Source organism: Sphaeramia orbicularis, chromosome 13, assembly GCF_902148855.1.
Source record: "Sphaeramia orbicularis chromosome 13, fSphaOr1.1, whole genome shotgun sequence".
NCBI classification, from domain to species: Eukaryota; Metazoa; Chordata; class Actinopteri; order Kurtiformes; family Apogonidae; genus Sphaeramia; species Sphaeramia orbicularis.
In genome coordinates this window covers 14,210,441-14,225,248 of record NC_043969.1, presented here as the reverse complement: position 1 = coordinate 14,225,248, position 14,808 = coordinate 14,210,441, and the positions used below count along the sequence as shown (strand labels likewise).

Sequence of the window (14,808 nt, the reverse complement as noted above, 5' to 3'; positions counted from 1 at the left end):
GAAATTATGAGTATTTTTTTCCCCCGTAAAACTGCGTATTCATTATTAACTTTGACCTTGATTGTGAGTGTAAGAGGAAAAGAATGCAAAGGTAGATGAACAGTTTGTACCTCATCTTTCTTTCTTGTCATTTTTAATCATTTTTTGTAAATGCTCCAGATGGGAAAAAACACACAGAATTTGCATGAAGCTCCCTGTCCTTAACCCATAAGGACCCAGTTGTACATTTTTGTCAGTTCCCAAATGAATTTTTCTCGATATTTAACCTTCCTTAAGCGAGTTATCACCATTTATTGACATATTATCATCTGTATTTTGTGTATTCTCAGTGAAAATCATAGATTTTCCTACATTTAATTGACTAATCGTGTAGATGTTCATAACAGCTCAGAGTACAGTTGATGATTATTATATCAAAAACAGAGGAAACTGAAGAAAAAGTCACTTTTTTAGTCAAATCTATCATTAACTGAACATAAACCCAGTGTTTCCATCCACTGTCATTGATCCAACTCCATGGGTTTTACTGGTGAATCAATGTTGTAGAAGATGACCACAATGCACAACAGTTTGACATGGTTAACTGTAAAATCTAGATTGAAATATTCTTTATTATCATTTATTCGTAACATTATCGCAACATAAACTCGAGAAATTATTCACAGAAAACTGTCATTTTTTGCTGATCAACATAATTATTGTACAAGACAAACCACTGAAACACGGTGTGCTCTGCCTTTAGTAAGAACAAATCAGTTACAGAGAACTGTTTTTTATCAGGCCATGGTTACATGGAATGGATTGCCAGGGTTTTTGTTGTCGGAAAATAATAGAAAATGTTTTCAAAAGAAATTAAAACTTTTTGTTTACACAACAGGCATGAAATGGAATGAGTATTGCTAATATTGAAAGATGTTTCATGATTTGTATCAGAAAGCTATTGTTTGGTGTAGGAGTACAAATGAATAGCATTTATTTTGTTTGTCTCATTTGTATCAGACAGCTATTATTTGGTGAAGGAGTACGAATGTATAGCACTTATTTTGTTTGTTTGTTTATTTATTTTAATTGCATTGGGCTGTTGTGTATGTCCTGTTTGTGTGTGTGTGGGCGTGAATGGTGTAAGATTAATGTAAAAATTTAAAATTGTAATGTAATGTAGAGGAGACCCCAGGAAGAATAGCAACTGAATCATCAGTTGCTAATGGGGATCTTAATAAATGAAATGAAATGATGATGTTTCTACGTTCACTACGGAGTCTCTGAATGTCCAAATGGGTCATATCTGATGACCATGAAACGATGGCAAACTGCATTTTACACCAATTATTTACATGTATTGATAGGATTAGTGGATCAACATCTATTAAACAGTTAAAATCAATAGATGGTTTTTGTTACCAGTCATTGTTTGGGTCTTTATGGGTTAAAATCTGGCTTCAAAATCGGCCACTCCACTGAAACGGCTCTGTTGTCTGTGACAGAAGCCTTGAAAGAGGCTAGAGCAGCAGCCAAGTCTTCAGTACTCATTCTACTGGACTTATCAGCAGCATTTGACACTGTCAATCATGATATCCTGTTATCCATACTCTGGAACATGGGCATCACAGGCCACGCACACTCCTGGTTTCAATCTTACCTTACTGGTCGGTCCTTCAGTGTGTCCTGGCTAGGGCACACATCAGCAGTTCACCGCCTCACCACGGGGGTCCCCCAAGGCTCTGTGTTGGGCCCCCTCCTTTTTGCCATATACACCACCTCACTCGGTCAGATCATCCACTCACACAGCTTCTCATATCATTGCTATGCTGATGATACCCAGCTCTATCTGTCATTCCCACCTGATGACTCCACAGTCTCAGTGCGGATCTCAGATTGTCTCTCTGACATATCTGCATGGATGAAAGCCCATCACCTTCAGCTGAACCTGTCCAAAACTGAACTGCTGGTCTTCCCAGCTAAGCCAACCATACAGCAGGACATCTCCATCACTATTGACTCCATACCTCTGGCTCCTACCAGTGTAGTACGTAACTTGGGAGTCATGATTGATAATCAGTTGACCTTCACGGATCATGTTGCCTCTGTCACCCGATCATGCCGTTTCACTCTGTTCAACCTAAGAAAGATCAGGCCATACCTAACCGAACAGGCCACCCAGCTCCTGGTGCAGACTATGGTTATCTCCTGTCTTGACTACTGCAATGCTCTTCTAACGGGCCTCCCAGCTTGTGTTGTCAAACCACTACAGATGGTCCAGAATGCAGCAGCGCGTCTGGTCTTCAATCAGCCTAAAAGGGCACATGTCACCCCCTTACTCATTGAGTTACACTGGCTACCCATAGCTGCCCGCATCAAATTCAAATCTTTAATCCTAGCCTACAAAATTCTCCGTGGGTCTGCTCCTGTCTACTTAGGTGCACTAATAAAAGCTTATGTCGCCCCACGACCACTCCGCTCATCTGGGGAACGTAGTCTGGTGGTCCCCAGACCTTGTACAAGACAATCCAGGCTCTTTTCATGGGTCGTTCCACGTTGGTGGAATGCTCTACCAAGTGCTACAAGAACAGAGTCATCCCTGCCTATCTTCAAGAAGCTCCTGAAGACCCAGCTCTTCCGAGAGTACCTCCTATCCTAGCACTTTCAAACATTCCATTTTAAATATTCTAATAAGGTTTTTCCCAGGATAACCACAGATTCTTTCACGATTATCTCTGGACCTGCTGCGGTGGTCCGGCCTCTTCCCTGCCCTCATCATCACCACTCACTTATCCTCAACCGCCTCCATGTGTCTCCCCCTACTCCCCCCTTCTCCCCCTCTCCCCCAGTCTCTATCTCTATCGCTCTCTCTTTTTCCCCTTCTCTACTCTCTCTCTTTAACCCCAACTGGTCAAGGCAGACGGCCATCCTCCAGGAGTCTGGGTCTGCTCGAGGTTTCTGCCTGTTAAAGGGAAGTTTTTCCTCGCCACTGTCACCAGTCACAAGTGTTTGCTCCTGGAGGATTCTGTTGGGTTTCTGTAAATTGACTTAGAGTCTGGTTTTGACCAACTCTATATATAAAATGTCAAGAGATAACTTTTTTGTGATCTGGCGCTATATAAATAAAATTTGATTGATTGAGTGATTTAATTGGTTTTCCCCTGTAAGTCGCTTTGGAAAAAAGCGTATAAAAAAAAGAAAAAGAAAAGAAAGAAAAAAAGAAAATATACAGTCTACTCTCGTTAAACCACCCGCCGTTATACCGCCATTTTCGCTCACCGCCGACCAAAACCATTGCACAAAAATCCCCAATGCATTATTCCATTAGCTACCGCCATTTCCGCCTATCGCCATCCGCCAGCCCAGTTCCATGCACAAACAACACTTATACCATTGATTTCCCGACCGTTATACCGCCAGCGTGATTGCCATCGAGTACACATAAATTTCAACAATGCACTGAGACAAACACGCCGGACGCTGATCGCGACAAGCTACGAGTAGGTCTACGGAACAGCCACCGTTCATTTATCGCAGAACACTCAGTAGGTCAGGATGTCGGGAAGAGGACGTGGGATTAAGCCAAAGCCTCAAGATGATGGGGTGTCATTTCCCGACACGGTATAATAATGCTTAAAATGTTTCCCCACTTTAAATGATCCCTTACAACATAACAGAATCAAGATTTATTTAGAAACGCAATTAGAACGGGTTAACGGAGGCAGCATAGACATCATATAGTAAAGACATGCACATTATGGACGCAACCCGTTGTAACGCCATTTTCGCTATACCGCCAATTTGGCCGTGAACGGAAGTTGGCGGTATAACGAGAGTAGACTGTATGTAGAAAATAGGCTCAGCCAATGCATTTCATGTTGTTAAGCTAAATGCCGCACATAGAGGAGTGGCCACGTTGCTTCTGTGATGAAGTCATCGTGATTTGTCTTTGCAAATAATTTTCTGCCTTTCTGAGCTACATTTTCTAAATCCTGAGCCAAGTTGAAGTACAGAAGTCTAGTTTTCGCTCAGGCCACTTGAATCAGAATATGCTGAAAGGCTATTATGGAAAATACTGCACACTGAAGCTTTAATGACAGAGCGGTGTTAGAAAATACAGCTTGAGGTGACGGAGCAGGACTGTCTGAATGCATGAGCTGAGTTATTTGGATAGTGATACTGGTGGATGACATTCAGTCAATGCAGCAGGATGATCAAATAGTCCCATAAAACACACACACACACATACACTGCAACTGTACACCTCATCCGTCTTTTCTGAACTGCAGCTGACATCGACCTGCTGTCTTGAGCTCTGCCACTCACGCTCAGCTTCTGAACTCCTTCTCTTCTTTTGTTCCGTCTTCCTTCTCTAACATCATCGTTCTTTGTCCACTCTTCATGTCTTTACAGCTGAAAATATTGAAGCCTCTGTGGGTTTGTGATCAGGCTCATATTGTTGACAATAACTCCTCTGTGACTGTAACAGCTGCTCTGTCAATATGCACTCCGACACACACCACTACAGATCAGACTGAGTGTTAGACGTGTGTGTGTGTGTGTGTGTGTGAACTTGTATTGCTTTGTTCTTGGTACGATTGCTAGCATTATGTACACATCTGAGCTGTGAATTGCACATGAATATACAATACTTCCACGCTCAATCATGTAAACAAGCTCTTTCACTGAGCCTTTGCTGAAATGGGCCAGGTTATTCTGTGTCAACTATTGGCTTTTTCATATCTACACATATACACAAAACACAGCAGAATGAACAACAAAAAGCAAAGACAAATGACTACACTGCAAAAATCTAAATCTTAACAAGTGTATTTTTTCTCATTACTAATCAAAATATCTCATCACACTTAAAATAAGACAATCACCTAAAGAGTAACTTTTCAGTGTGGTATAAGAACTTATTTTTAGACAATAGATCTTGAAAATCTTATTTCAAGAACTCTCTCCAAGATAATTTTCACTTGTTCCATTGGCAGAGTTTTTACTTGAATTAAGCCAAAAAATATTGAATTAAGCAAAAAAAAATAAAAAAAAATCTGCCAATGGAACACGGGAAAATTATCTTGGTAAGATTTCTTGAAATATGATTTTCAAGCTCTATTGTCTAAAAATAAGTTCTTATATCTCACTCAAAAGTCACTCTTTAGGTGATTGTGCCTTATTTTAAGTGTGATGAGATATTTTGATTAGAAATGGGAAAAATACACTTGGTAAGATTTAGATTTTTGCAGTGTAAAAGAAGCTCAATGAAGACATAGAGAGTCTGTATTTGCCATGTTGTGCGTGTTTGTGTGTATATGTACGTGTGAAGACAAGTGCGCCAGCATATGTGATGCTTTCACTTGTCATCTGGCAACAGTGTCTAAATACAAGCATCGTTATGTTGGCAGCGCTGTTTCCGATGCACAAAAATAAACTGCTTTTTGACCCTTGTGCTTTTCCGTCCCCATGCTACGTACGGACACTGATTAGGTCCCTAAAGCTGAGGAGACCAAAAAATGGAAGGTGTGACCAGATGGCAAACACACACTTATGAACATCTCATTAGTTTGTGCTTCCGATATCCTTCATTTCTCTGCATGTTTTCCTTCTTTTGTGCCTCATTAGTTGTGTTGTTTTAGTTTTTGCCTTATCTGTAAGCCTATGATTGGGTTCACATGGCCATGTAGATCACAGGTGTCAAACATGCGGCCCGGGGGCCAAATCTGGCCCACCAAAGGTTCCATTCTGGCCCGCAGGATGAAAAAGCAAGACGTTACCCTGAACAGTCCAGGCTGTCAAAGTCATTCTGGTTCAGGTTCCACATACAGACCAATGTGATCTCAAGTAAAAATAACAACGCAATAACCCATAAATAATGACAACGACAAATTGTCTTTGTGAAAAATTATGTGGAAAAAAATTTAAGTGAAAAAAATAACATTACACTGAGGAAATATTTACATTTACAAAACTATTCTTTCACAATAAAATGCAAATAAAAACATACATAAAACAAAGATGAACAACCCAAAATGTGCAATTTTAAGAATATTCTGCCTGTTACTAAATGTTTTGTGCATTTATGGATCCACTGTGATCTGTAGTTGTGTAAATAATAATAAGAGATGTAATACTGTAGAAATTGTTCACATTTTAGTTCCAAACTCCAAACTTTTAACAATATTATGCCCGTTACCAAATGTTTATGTAACATTGTGTCGTGTACATGTATAAATAATAAGTTGAGGTATAATTTTGTTAAAATTGCACTAATTTTTCATATGAAATTTCTGTTTTTTTCAGGTTATTCACATCTTTTTTGTAAAATGTAAATATTTTCATAATTTAATTGGGGGGTTTTTGTACTAAAACAAAAAGAAAAACTTGGATTTGTCATTATTCATGGGTTATTAAGTCATTATTTTACTAGCCTGGCCCGCTTGAGATCAAACTGGGCTAAATATGGCCCCTAAACCAAAATGAGTTTGACACCCCTGCTGTAGATCCTGTTTTTTTCAGGGCATGTCAAGTAGACAGTCATCATCATCACCATCATCACCATCATTAGATTGATTATAAGTTTGAATGAAGTCCAACTGTCAATTGATCCTCTTTGGCCTGCCAGTATCCTGACTCCTGCCGCTGCAAAATGTAAATGGCTGCTTGTCCATAGTGCAGTGCTCTCAGCGGCCTCAGCAGTATTAGAGGTCATGAGAGCCGTTGCTACACTAGCGGACTGCCAAACAACTACAGAGTCTAAACACCCCCGAACCCCAGGGGCTACTGAATCAAAAAAAAAAAAAAAAAAAAACACCTTGAGGCTCTGACATCATCAGCGGGGGGACACGCCCTCATTGATGTTTTGCTGATGACTGTGCATTTCAGGCTGTTGCATCATTGCCCCAAGAGTTCATTTGGCATTCGTTGTCCCACCCTTTTGTTCCTGTGTTTGTGGCTGTGCATGTAAGTGTATCACTGTCAATGAAGTTCACCAATTCTGCATTTTAACGAGGTGTGTTCTCTGCTATACAGGATGACTACATCCCATACCCACGGATAGAAGACGTGAGTCATTTCTCACTCAAGATACACATTATTCACACTCTTTTAATGTGTTACAGCTATTTAGGAACGTGTCCAACTATGTATAATACAAGCACTACTATTTGTTTCCTTTTTTTTTTTTTTGTGCTGTTGTCCCTTCCATCCTGTCTGATCTCTTAGGTCCTAGAGAAAGGTGGCCCATACCCACAGGTGATACTACCACAGTTTGGGGGTTACTGGATTGAGGATGTGGAGGCACCAGCGGGGACCCCTTCCTCCTCAGAGTCCAGTTTCTGTGAGGAAGAGGAGGGAAGAGAGGGCATGAGTCCCGGCGGGGGGGCACAGTTACCGGCTGGAATGTAACAGCACAGCCCGCGCATACCGCAAACACTTCCTCGGCAAGGTTAGTAGCATACGTAGAGGCATTATATGATCAGTCAGAGAAGGATGATTATTGTATTTGACTCTAAATCAGGGGTTTCAAACTCATTTTAGTTCAGGGGCCATATTCAGCTAAATTTGATCTGAAGTGGGCCGGACCAGTAAAATAATAACATAATAATATATAAATAATGACAACTCCAAATTTTTGTCTTTGTTTTAGTGTAAAAAACAAACAAACATTAAATTATGAAAATACTTACTTTTATAAACTATCCAAAAAAAAAAACCCTGAAAAAAATTAAATTTAAATTAAAAAACATAAGAAAATTTAGTGCAATTTAACAATATTATTCCCCAACTTATCATTTCTACATGTGCATTATGGATCAGATCTACAAAAAGACACTAAACACTTAGTAACAGGCAGAAAAATAGTTAAAATTGTGCTTAATTTTCTTTAGACATTTCAGGTTGTTCATATTTGTTCAGGTTATTCGTATTTAATTGTTTCAGGATAGTTTGTAAATATTTTCATAATTTAATGTTACTTTTTGTATTTAAACAAAGAAAAAAAAATTAAGTTGTTAATTCTAGACTTTTGGCTTAATTCAAGATTTTTTTACTTAATTGAAGATTTTTTGGGGGGGGCTTAATTCAAGATTTTTTTTTTTTTACTTAATTGAAGTTTTGTTTTTTTTTGGCTTAACTGAAGATTTTTTTTTAACTTAATTGAATAATTTTTTTGGCTTAATTGAAGATTTTTTGCCAAATTTGAGATTTTTTTTGGCTAATTGAAGATTTTTTTTTTTTTTTTACTTATTTGAAGATTTTTATTTTTTTTTTGGCTTAATTCAAGATTTTTTCCTTAATTCAAGCTTTTTTTTTTTTTTTTTTTTTTTTTTTTTTTTTTTTTTTGCTTAATTCAATTCAAGACTGGAATTTTTGCACTCGGCAAAAACATCCCAGGGGCCGAACTGGACCTTTTGGTGGGCCACATTTGGTCCCAGGGCCGCATGTTTGACACCCCTGCTCTAAATCTTTTTCTTTTCACCTTCCAACCAGGAACACATGAACTACTACTGCACTGGCAGTAGCATAGGCAACCTCATCATGTCTCTGAAACATGAGGAGGCAGAGGGACAGGAGTTTCTACGCATCATGCTCAGGTACAATCAGAAAATCTCATGCTCTTTAAAAGTATGCCTTTTTGAAATATGAGCTCAGCATTTCTAATTTTACTGTGCTAACCCTCATAGACCCACAACTATTTTTGTCACAACTTTTTTTTTTGTCTTTCCCAAGAGATTTATCACCACTCATTTTGATATTATCCTCTGCATTTTGCATTTTTTCAGTGAAAATCAGGTATTTCCCTATATTTAATTTACTGATCATGTAGATGTTAATAAAAGCTCAGAGAAAATTCAATGGTAATTGGATTTTCAACTAAATGTATCATTAATTGAACATAAAAACAAGTGCCTACAATCACTGTCATTTGTCAAAATACGCGGGTTTTACTTGTGAATCAATGTTTCAGAACATGACAGTGTTTCCATGTTCATTACGGAGCCTCTGCATCCAAATTAGTCATATCTGATGCTGCTGAAAAGATGACAAAGTGCATTTTACCTCAATTATTTACATGCATGGATAGGATTAGGTATTAAACATTTTAGATCAGCAGATGCACTGGGAATAGATCTTGAAAATTTTATTTCAAGAAATCTTACCGAGATAATTTTCACTAGTTCCATTGGCAGATTTTTGGCTTGATTTAAGCAAAAACATATCTTGAAATAAGCCAAAAAAATTTCCCGATGGAACAAGTGAAAATATCTTGGTAAGATTTCTTGAAATAAGATTTTCAAGATCTATTGTCTTAAAATAAGTTCTTATATCTCACTAAAAAGTTACTCTTTAGGTGATTATGTCTTATTTTAAGTGTGATGAGATATTTTAACTAGAAATAAGAGAAATACACTTGGTAAGATTCTGATTTTTGCAGTGTGTTTTTGGATTTTTGGTCTCTATGGGTTATTTTTTCTATTCTGGGAGACATTGCTTACCAGATTTTTGGTTTTCATTTCTAAACATGCCCACCTGGATGCTGAGTTGTTGTGTCCTGCTTCGCCCACCTTCCTCCTCTTAAACAGTATATTTTTTACCATGCTTAACTCAGATATATTTGAACAGATTTGTGTGCTGCAGGGGACAGCTTTTCTGCCATTCTCACAGTTGGTGACATTTTCATTAAGAGGCGAGAAAACAATCAAGTTGTTATTATGCAATGTTTTCTTTCAGCTGCTGTGGGTTCTACAGAAAGGCCTGAGGCCAGGTGACAGATAGCATCTTTTTTTTGACAGGAAGAGTTTTGATGCTGTCAGTAATATGAAACCTTCATCATAGTAAAATCATCCTAGAATAAGATACTAAATGGCAAAAATCTGCCCATCTGTTGTTTTTCTTTTTTTCTTTTTTTCATCTATAAAACCCACTCAGACCAGCTGAGGCTGAACTTAGCAGATGATCATAGCTATATCCCAATTTTGTTTTTTTGTTTTTTTCTGGTCAGTGAATTCCAATATGGTGCAAAAGTCAGAAAAAAGCAAAAAGAAGTCTGAGTGAAAACTGAGAGATGGATGATGTGATGCAGTTTCATGCTGCTATGGAAAATGAAGCTAAAATATTATAGCTGCCTTGTTTCTCCTGTGATGAGCCACAGATTTTGAAGATCTGGTCTTCCATCACTGCACCAAGAATAGTTGCACAAGTCCCTTTTTCTCTGATGCCAATACCAATTTGCTGAAGGCTATTATTCAATTTTGCCCAATTACACCAAAAAATACTGCCTACTGAAGCTTAAAAATGGTGCTAAGAAATGTTTTAGAGGAAATACATATATTAGCAGCCTTACAAGCGAAGTGTCTCTTCACATTCTGTTGCAGATCGAGGGCCAAAACAGTTCATGATAGGATTTCTTTAGCAGGCATCAACCAGCTGCCCAGTGTACCTCAGATTGCAAAGGTAAGATGAAAAGCATTTTCACTGAATTCGCTACACTTACATTTCCAAATGGGTGCTTCTATGAGACTGGGTACATCTTGGTATCTGGCACTTGGCCAGCTTTTTTAGACCCAATAATAAAGAAGAAATTTTGACATATTTCCCCCAGGGTGAACCTAATGATGACCTCAGATAAATGCAAAAAAAATTATACTCTTGCTCTGAGCCATCCCAAAATTAATGATTTTTTAATAAAATCTTGGACCAAAAATAGGACCAAAATCAGGACATGAAAAACTACCTTGGTGTCAGTGCGTTTGATCTGGAAAACATGGCTTGAAATGGTCTTACATACCGCTATAAATAAAGACACTGTGTTAAATTTGATGATCCTAGTGGTTTTTCTAATCTAGACATGCAGGTTTTTCATGAATCTCAGTCTCATTCCAGGTTTTGTATGTAACCCATCGCGTCCACTTGCGTTACATGCAGAACTTGCCCAGTTAAACATATATAAATTGTGAATGATTTTGCAACAGCGGTCATTTTTGTGAGAGATTCTACCTTGCATAATTAGTTCAATTCTCAAAATGTACTTTTGAGAGAATAAAGACATATTTAAAAAAAAAATAGTAGCACATAATTTTTGTGTCCTTTTGACCGTGTTACATGCAGATTTTTGTATAAAAATAAAATAAAAATGTGTTTTATCTGAAAAATAGTTTCTCTTTTATCTCAGTAAATATTTATTTTTCAAATAGACCCAAAGTGCTTCCAAACTTGCTTCATAACATTAGTCTACATCTGGTTTGAATTTTTAGCCCCTCTGTCCTGTTTTTAGAGTCCAGTTTCATAGAAGCACCCAAATACACACTGAAATATCCACACTTATTTGTAGAAAGACAATAATGGAGACTTACTCTAGGCCTGTGTGCATTGGATATAATTTCATAAATCAAGATGCATCATTACCCCCACCAAGAGGGTTATGTTTTTGTCGGCGTTGGTTTGTCTGTTTGTTTGTTTGTTTGTTTGTCTGTGTGCAAGATAACTCAAAAAGTTATAGACGGATTTGGATGAAAATTTCAGGAAATGTTGATACTGGCACAAGGAACAAATGATTAAATTTTGGTGATCGGGGGTGGAGGGGGCCACTGATCTGCCTTGGCGGAGATCTGCGCTCTATGAGTGCTTTTCTAGAAAAGAGAGCACAGAGCTCTGCCAAGGCAGATTAGTGCTCCCCACCCCCGATCACCACCAAAATTTAATCATTTGTTCCTTGTGCCAGTATCAGCATTTCCTGAAATTTTCATCCAAATCCGTCCATAGCTTTTTGAGTTATCTTGCACACAGACAGACAAACAAACAAACAGACAAACATCGGGGATGGGGGGTGGGGGCACTGATCTGCCTTGGCGGAGGTCTGCGTTCTCTGAGTGCTTCTAGTTTATAATGTTTTTGCTCTTAAGAAAATTGTCCTAATTGCAAAAATTAGTTATTGCCCTCCTTTACTTTTTTACAAATGCATTCAATTACAGGGGTTGGACAAAATAATGGAAACACCTTAAAAAATCAACAAAATATAATTTAATATGGTGTAGGTCCGCCTTTTGCGGCAATTACAGCCTCAATTCTCCGAGGTATTGATTCATACAACTTGTGAATTGTTTCCAAAGGAATTTTAAGCCATTCTTCAGTTAGAATACCCTCCAACTCTTTTAGAGACGATGGCGGTGGAAATCGACGTCTTACTTGAATCTCTAAAACTGACCATAAATGCTCAATAATGTTGAGGTCTGGGGACTGTGCCGGCCATACGAGATGCTCAACTTCATTAGAATGTTCCTCATACCATTCTTTAACAATTCTAGCTGTATGGATTGGGGCATTATCATCTTGAGGTGAAGGTGTTTCCATTATTTTGTCCAACCCCTGTATTTCTGACCAGTGATGTAATATTTGCCAGTAAATCGATCCCTTACGTCTAAACTGTTTTTCAAGCACGCCTGTCATCTCCGTTGCTGTCAGTGAACAATTCCGACCAAGCCTCGCGGCCACGTCTCACACAACTGAGCAAAGCCTTAGGTTGTTATCGAGGCTGACGTGTGTTATAAACGTGTAACGGGAGACAGAACAGGAAGGAAAGAGTGGTTTAAGGTGAAGTCCAGGACATTATTTATCCCCTGACTTGGACTTTTTTTTGTGGAAAAAGACTATTAAAGGAAGCCAAAGAAAGTAAAAAAGGTACAGCATGAAAGAGACACTGAGTAAAAATGCAGCTTTTTTGTTAATTCATTGTTTGCTGCGTTGTTAAGATGAACCACAGACATCAGTGTAAACTCATATTACTTCTGCTGTCGCATTGTACTGCACTGCATTAAAGGTAAATCATAAGGCTTTATCTGATGGATTGTTGGCGTCGCATCAATATGCCTATCACATCAGCCTCATTGATGGAGGTGCATTTACTCTACACCGTGTAACTGCCACAGGAATACTGATCACTTCCCAACATCTTTACCACTTCATCATTTTTAACCTACATAGAAATACGTATAACTTTTAGATGGAGATGGGTGATGTAACATTGCTTTGTCTTTTAGCTCCTGTGTGACGACGCCACGGGGTTAAAGTTCAACCCGGTCCTGTATCCACGGGTGAGTATATCCAAAAGTTCCACACTGTGCCCTCATCATAACCCACTGAGCTCAATTCATTATAAATGTATTTATTCAAACTTACATGAACTGTCTTTTTCCTGCCTCCATCTCCTTCTGAGAGACAAAATGTTAAATATCTACCACAATTTTTTTTTTATCTATGGTGGTCTGTGAATTCTGTAGCAGGATTCATAAATGTTTCATCCTGTTTACTCAGGATAAAATCATTACCTGGTTCAGAGTTTCTCTTTCTTACTCCTAATTATTTTTGTCAGCTTCATTCACCTGCCCTCTCCAACCTTCATTAACTTTTCAAGCCTTTTTGACTCTTCACTAGGAAACGAAATGACACAGCTTTTCACATTTTACCCCCGATAAAGGCCCCCCACCTCACTAACATCTGCCCTGATCATTAAGTGCATCAATCAAAAACAGATGATGAAACAAAAGGGTTAGGACCGTCTAAAATAGGTATGATAAATCCCTTTCTCCTCCCGTGAACCCGATGGAAGGTTGTGATGGAGCATGCTTTCAGCTTTTGCCTCAGGAAAGAAAGAAAAACCCATCTGTGTCTCAGTTTGTTAGAGGCTACGACTCGATCCCTGTCCTCACTGGGGGCAGTGACAGTTTGTCGCATGTCAGTCTTATGTAATTTTGACCTGAAAAACCTGCCCTTGAGACACGCCGGAAAACAGGAAAACATGTTTTTTTGTGCTAGAAAGTGTAAATGAAATAAGAAACTGTAAGAAATCTGTGTGTCCTCTACAGGGATCTCAGTTGATAGTGGCTTATGATGAACACGAGGTCAACAACACATTCAAATTTGGTGTCGTCTATCAGAAGTTCGGACAGGTGAGTTATTACATGTTCATACTTTCGGTATCAGAGGTGGGAAGTTACAAAGTATAAGTACTTCATTACCATACTTAAGTAGACTTTTTAGGTATTTGTACTTTGAGTATTTATTTTTCTGACAACTTTTTACTTTTACTCCCTACATTTTTGCATAAATATCTGTACTTTATACTTCTTACATTCTCAGAATAGGCTCATTACTTTTTCAAACTGAACGGATGTGACAGTACGTCAAATATGTTGATTCAGAGAGGGAAAGTCAGAGTCCAGTACAGGGTCAGTACCAGAGTCCAGTACAGGGTCAGGACCAGAGTCCAGTACAGGGTCAGTACCAGAGTCCAGTACAGGGTCAGTACCAGAGTCCAGTACAGGGTCAGGACCAGAGTCCTGCACAGGTCCACTTTTTCCAAACTTTTCCGCCATACCCTGAGTACCACAACCTGATCCGTGATTAAACACATTGTCTACACAGTAACTCACTTTTAAGGGCTGTATTTTTGGCTAAAACACACGCCATCAATAAATGTCTAATATGTGCTGCTCAATGACAGCTGTGGCCAGATGTAAACAGAGGTGAAGCTCACTTCAAAATAAAACCAACCGTGGATCAACCACAGTGAAATTAGACGATCATCATCATTAAATGTCCTGAAAATTATTTTCATCCATGAATATTCTTTTATTTTACTTCCTTACCCTCTACTCACCCACATTTTGTTAAATTTTACCCATTCCCATACCTGTAAAATTCTTATCATTTTTTTTTACTCGTCCCTGCATGTTTTTGCAGGTTTCTTGTCAGGTACCAGACCCGGTGCAGGACTCTGGTCAGTACCATTCACGGTGGAATTAGAAAACAGAAACTTTTTTTGATTTT

At 38.5% G+C, this 14,808-nt stretch overlaps 1 protein-coding gene across 1 annotated transcript in view; it reads left to right on the top strand.

The window, feature by feature from the left end:
- The window catches only part of rap1gap2a (RAP1 GTPase activating protein 2a), an 85,110-nt gene that overhangs the window by 59,585 nt on the left and 10,717 nt on the right, over positions 1–14,808 (top strand). The window contains 8 exon segments of the mRNA XM_030152066.1: positions 5,473–5,505; positions 7,015–7,047; positions 7,207–7,367; positions 7,369–7,429; positions 8,473–8,576; positions 10,359–10,437; positions 13,020–13,073; positions 13,845–13,928. Of these exon segments, the coding sequence (XP_030007926.1) occupies positions 5,473–5,505; positions 7,015–7,047; positions 7,207–7,367; positions 7,369–7,429; positions 8,473–8,576; positions 10,359–10,437; positions 13,020–13,073; positions 13,845–13,928 (609 nt within the window).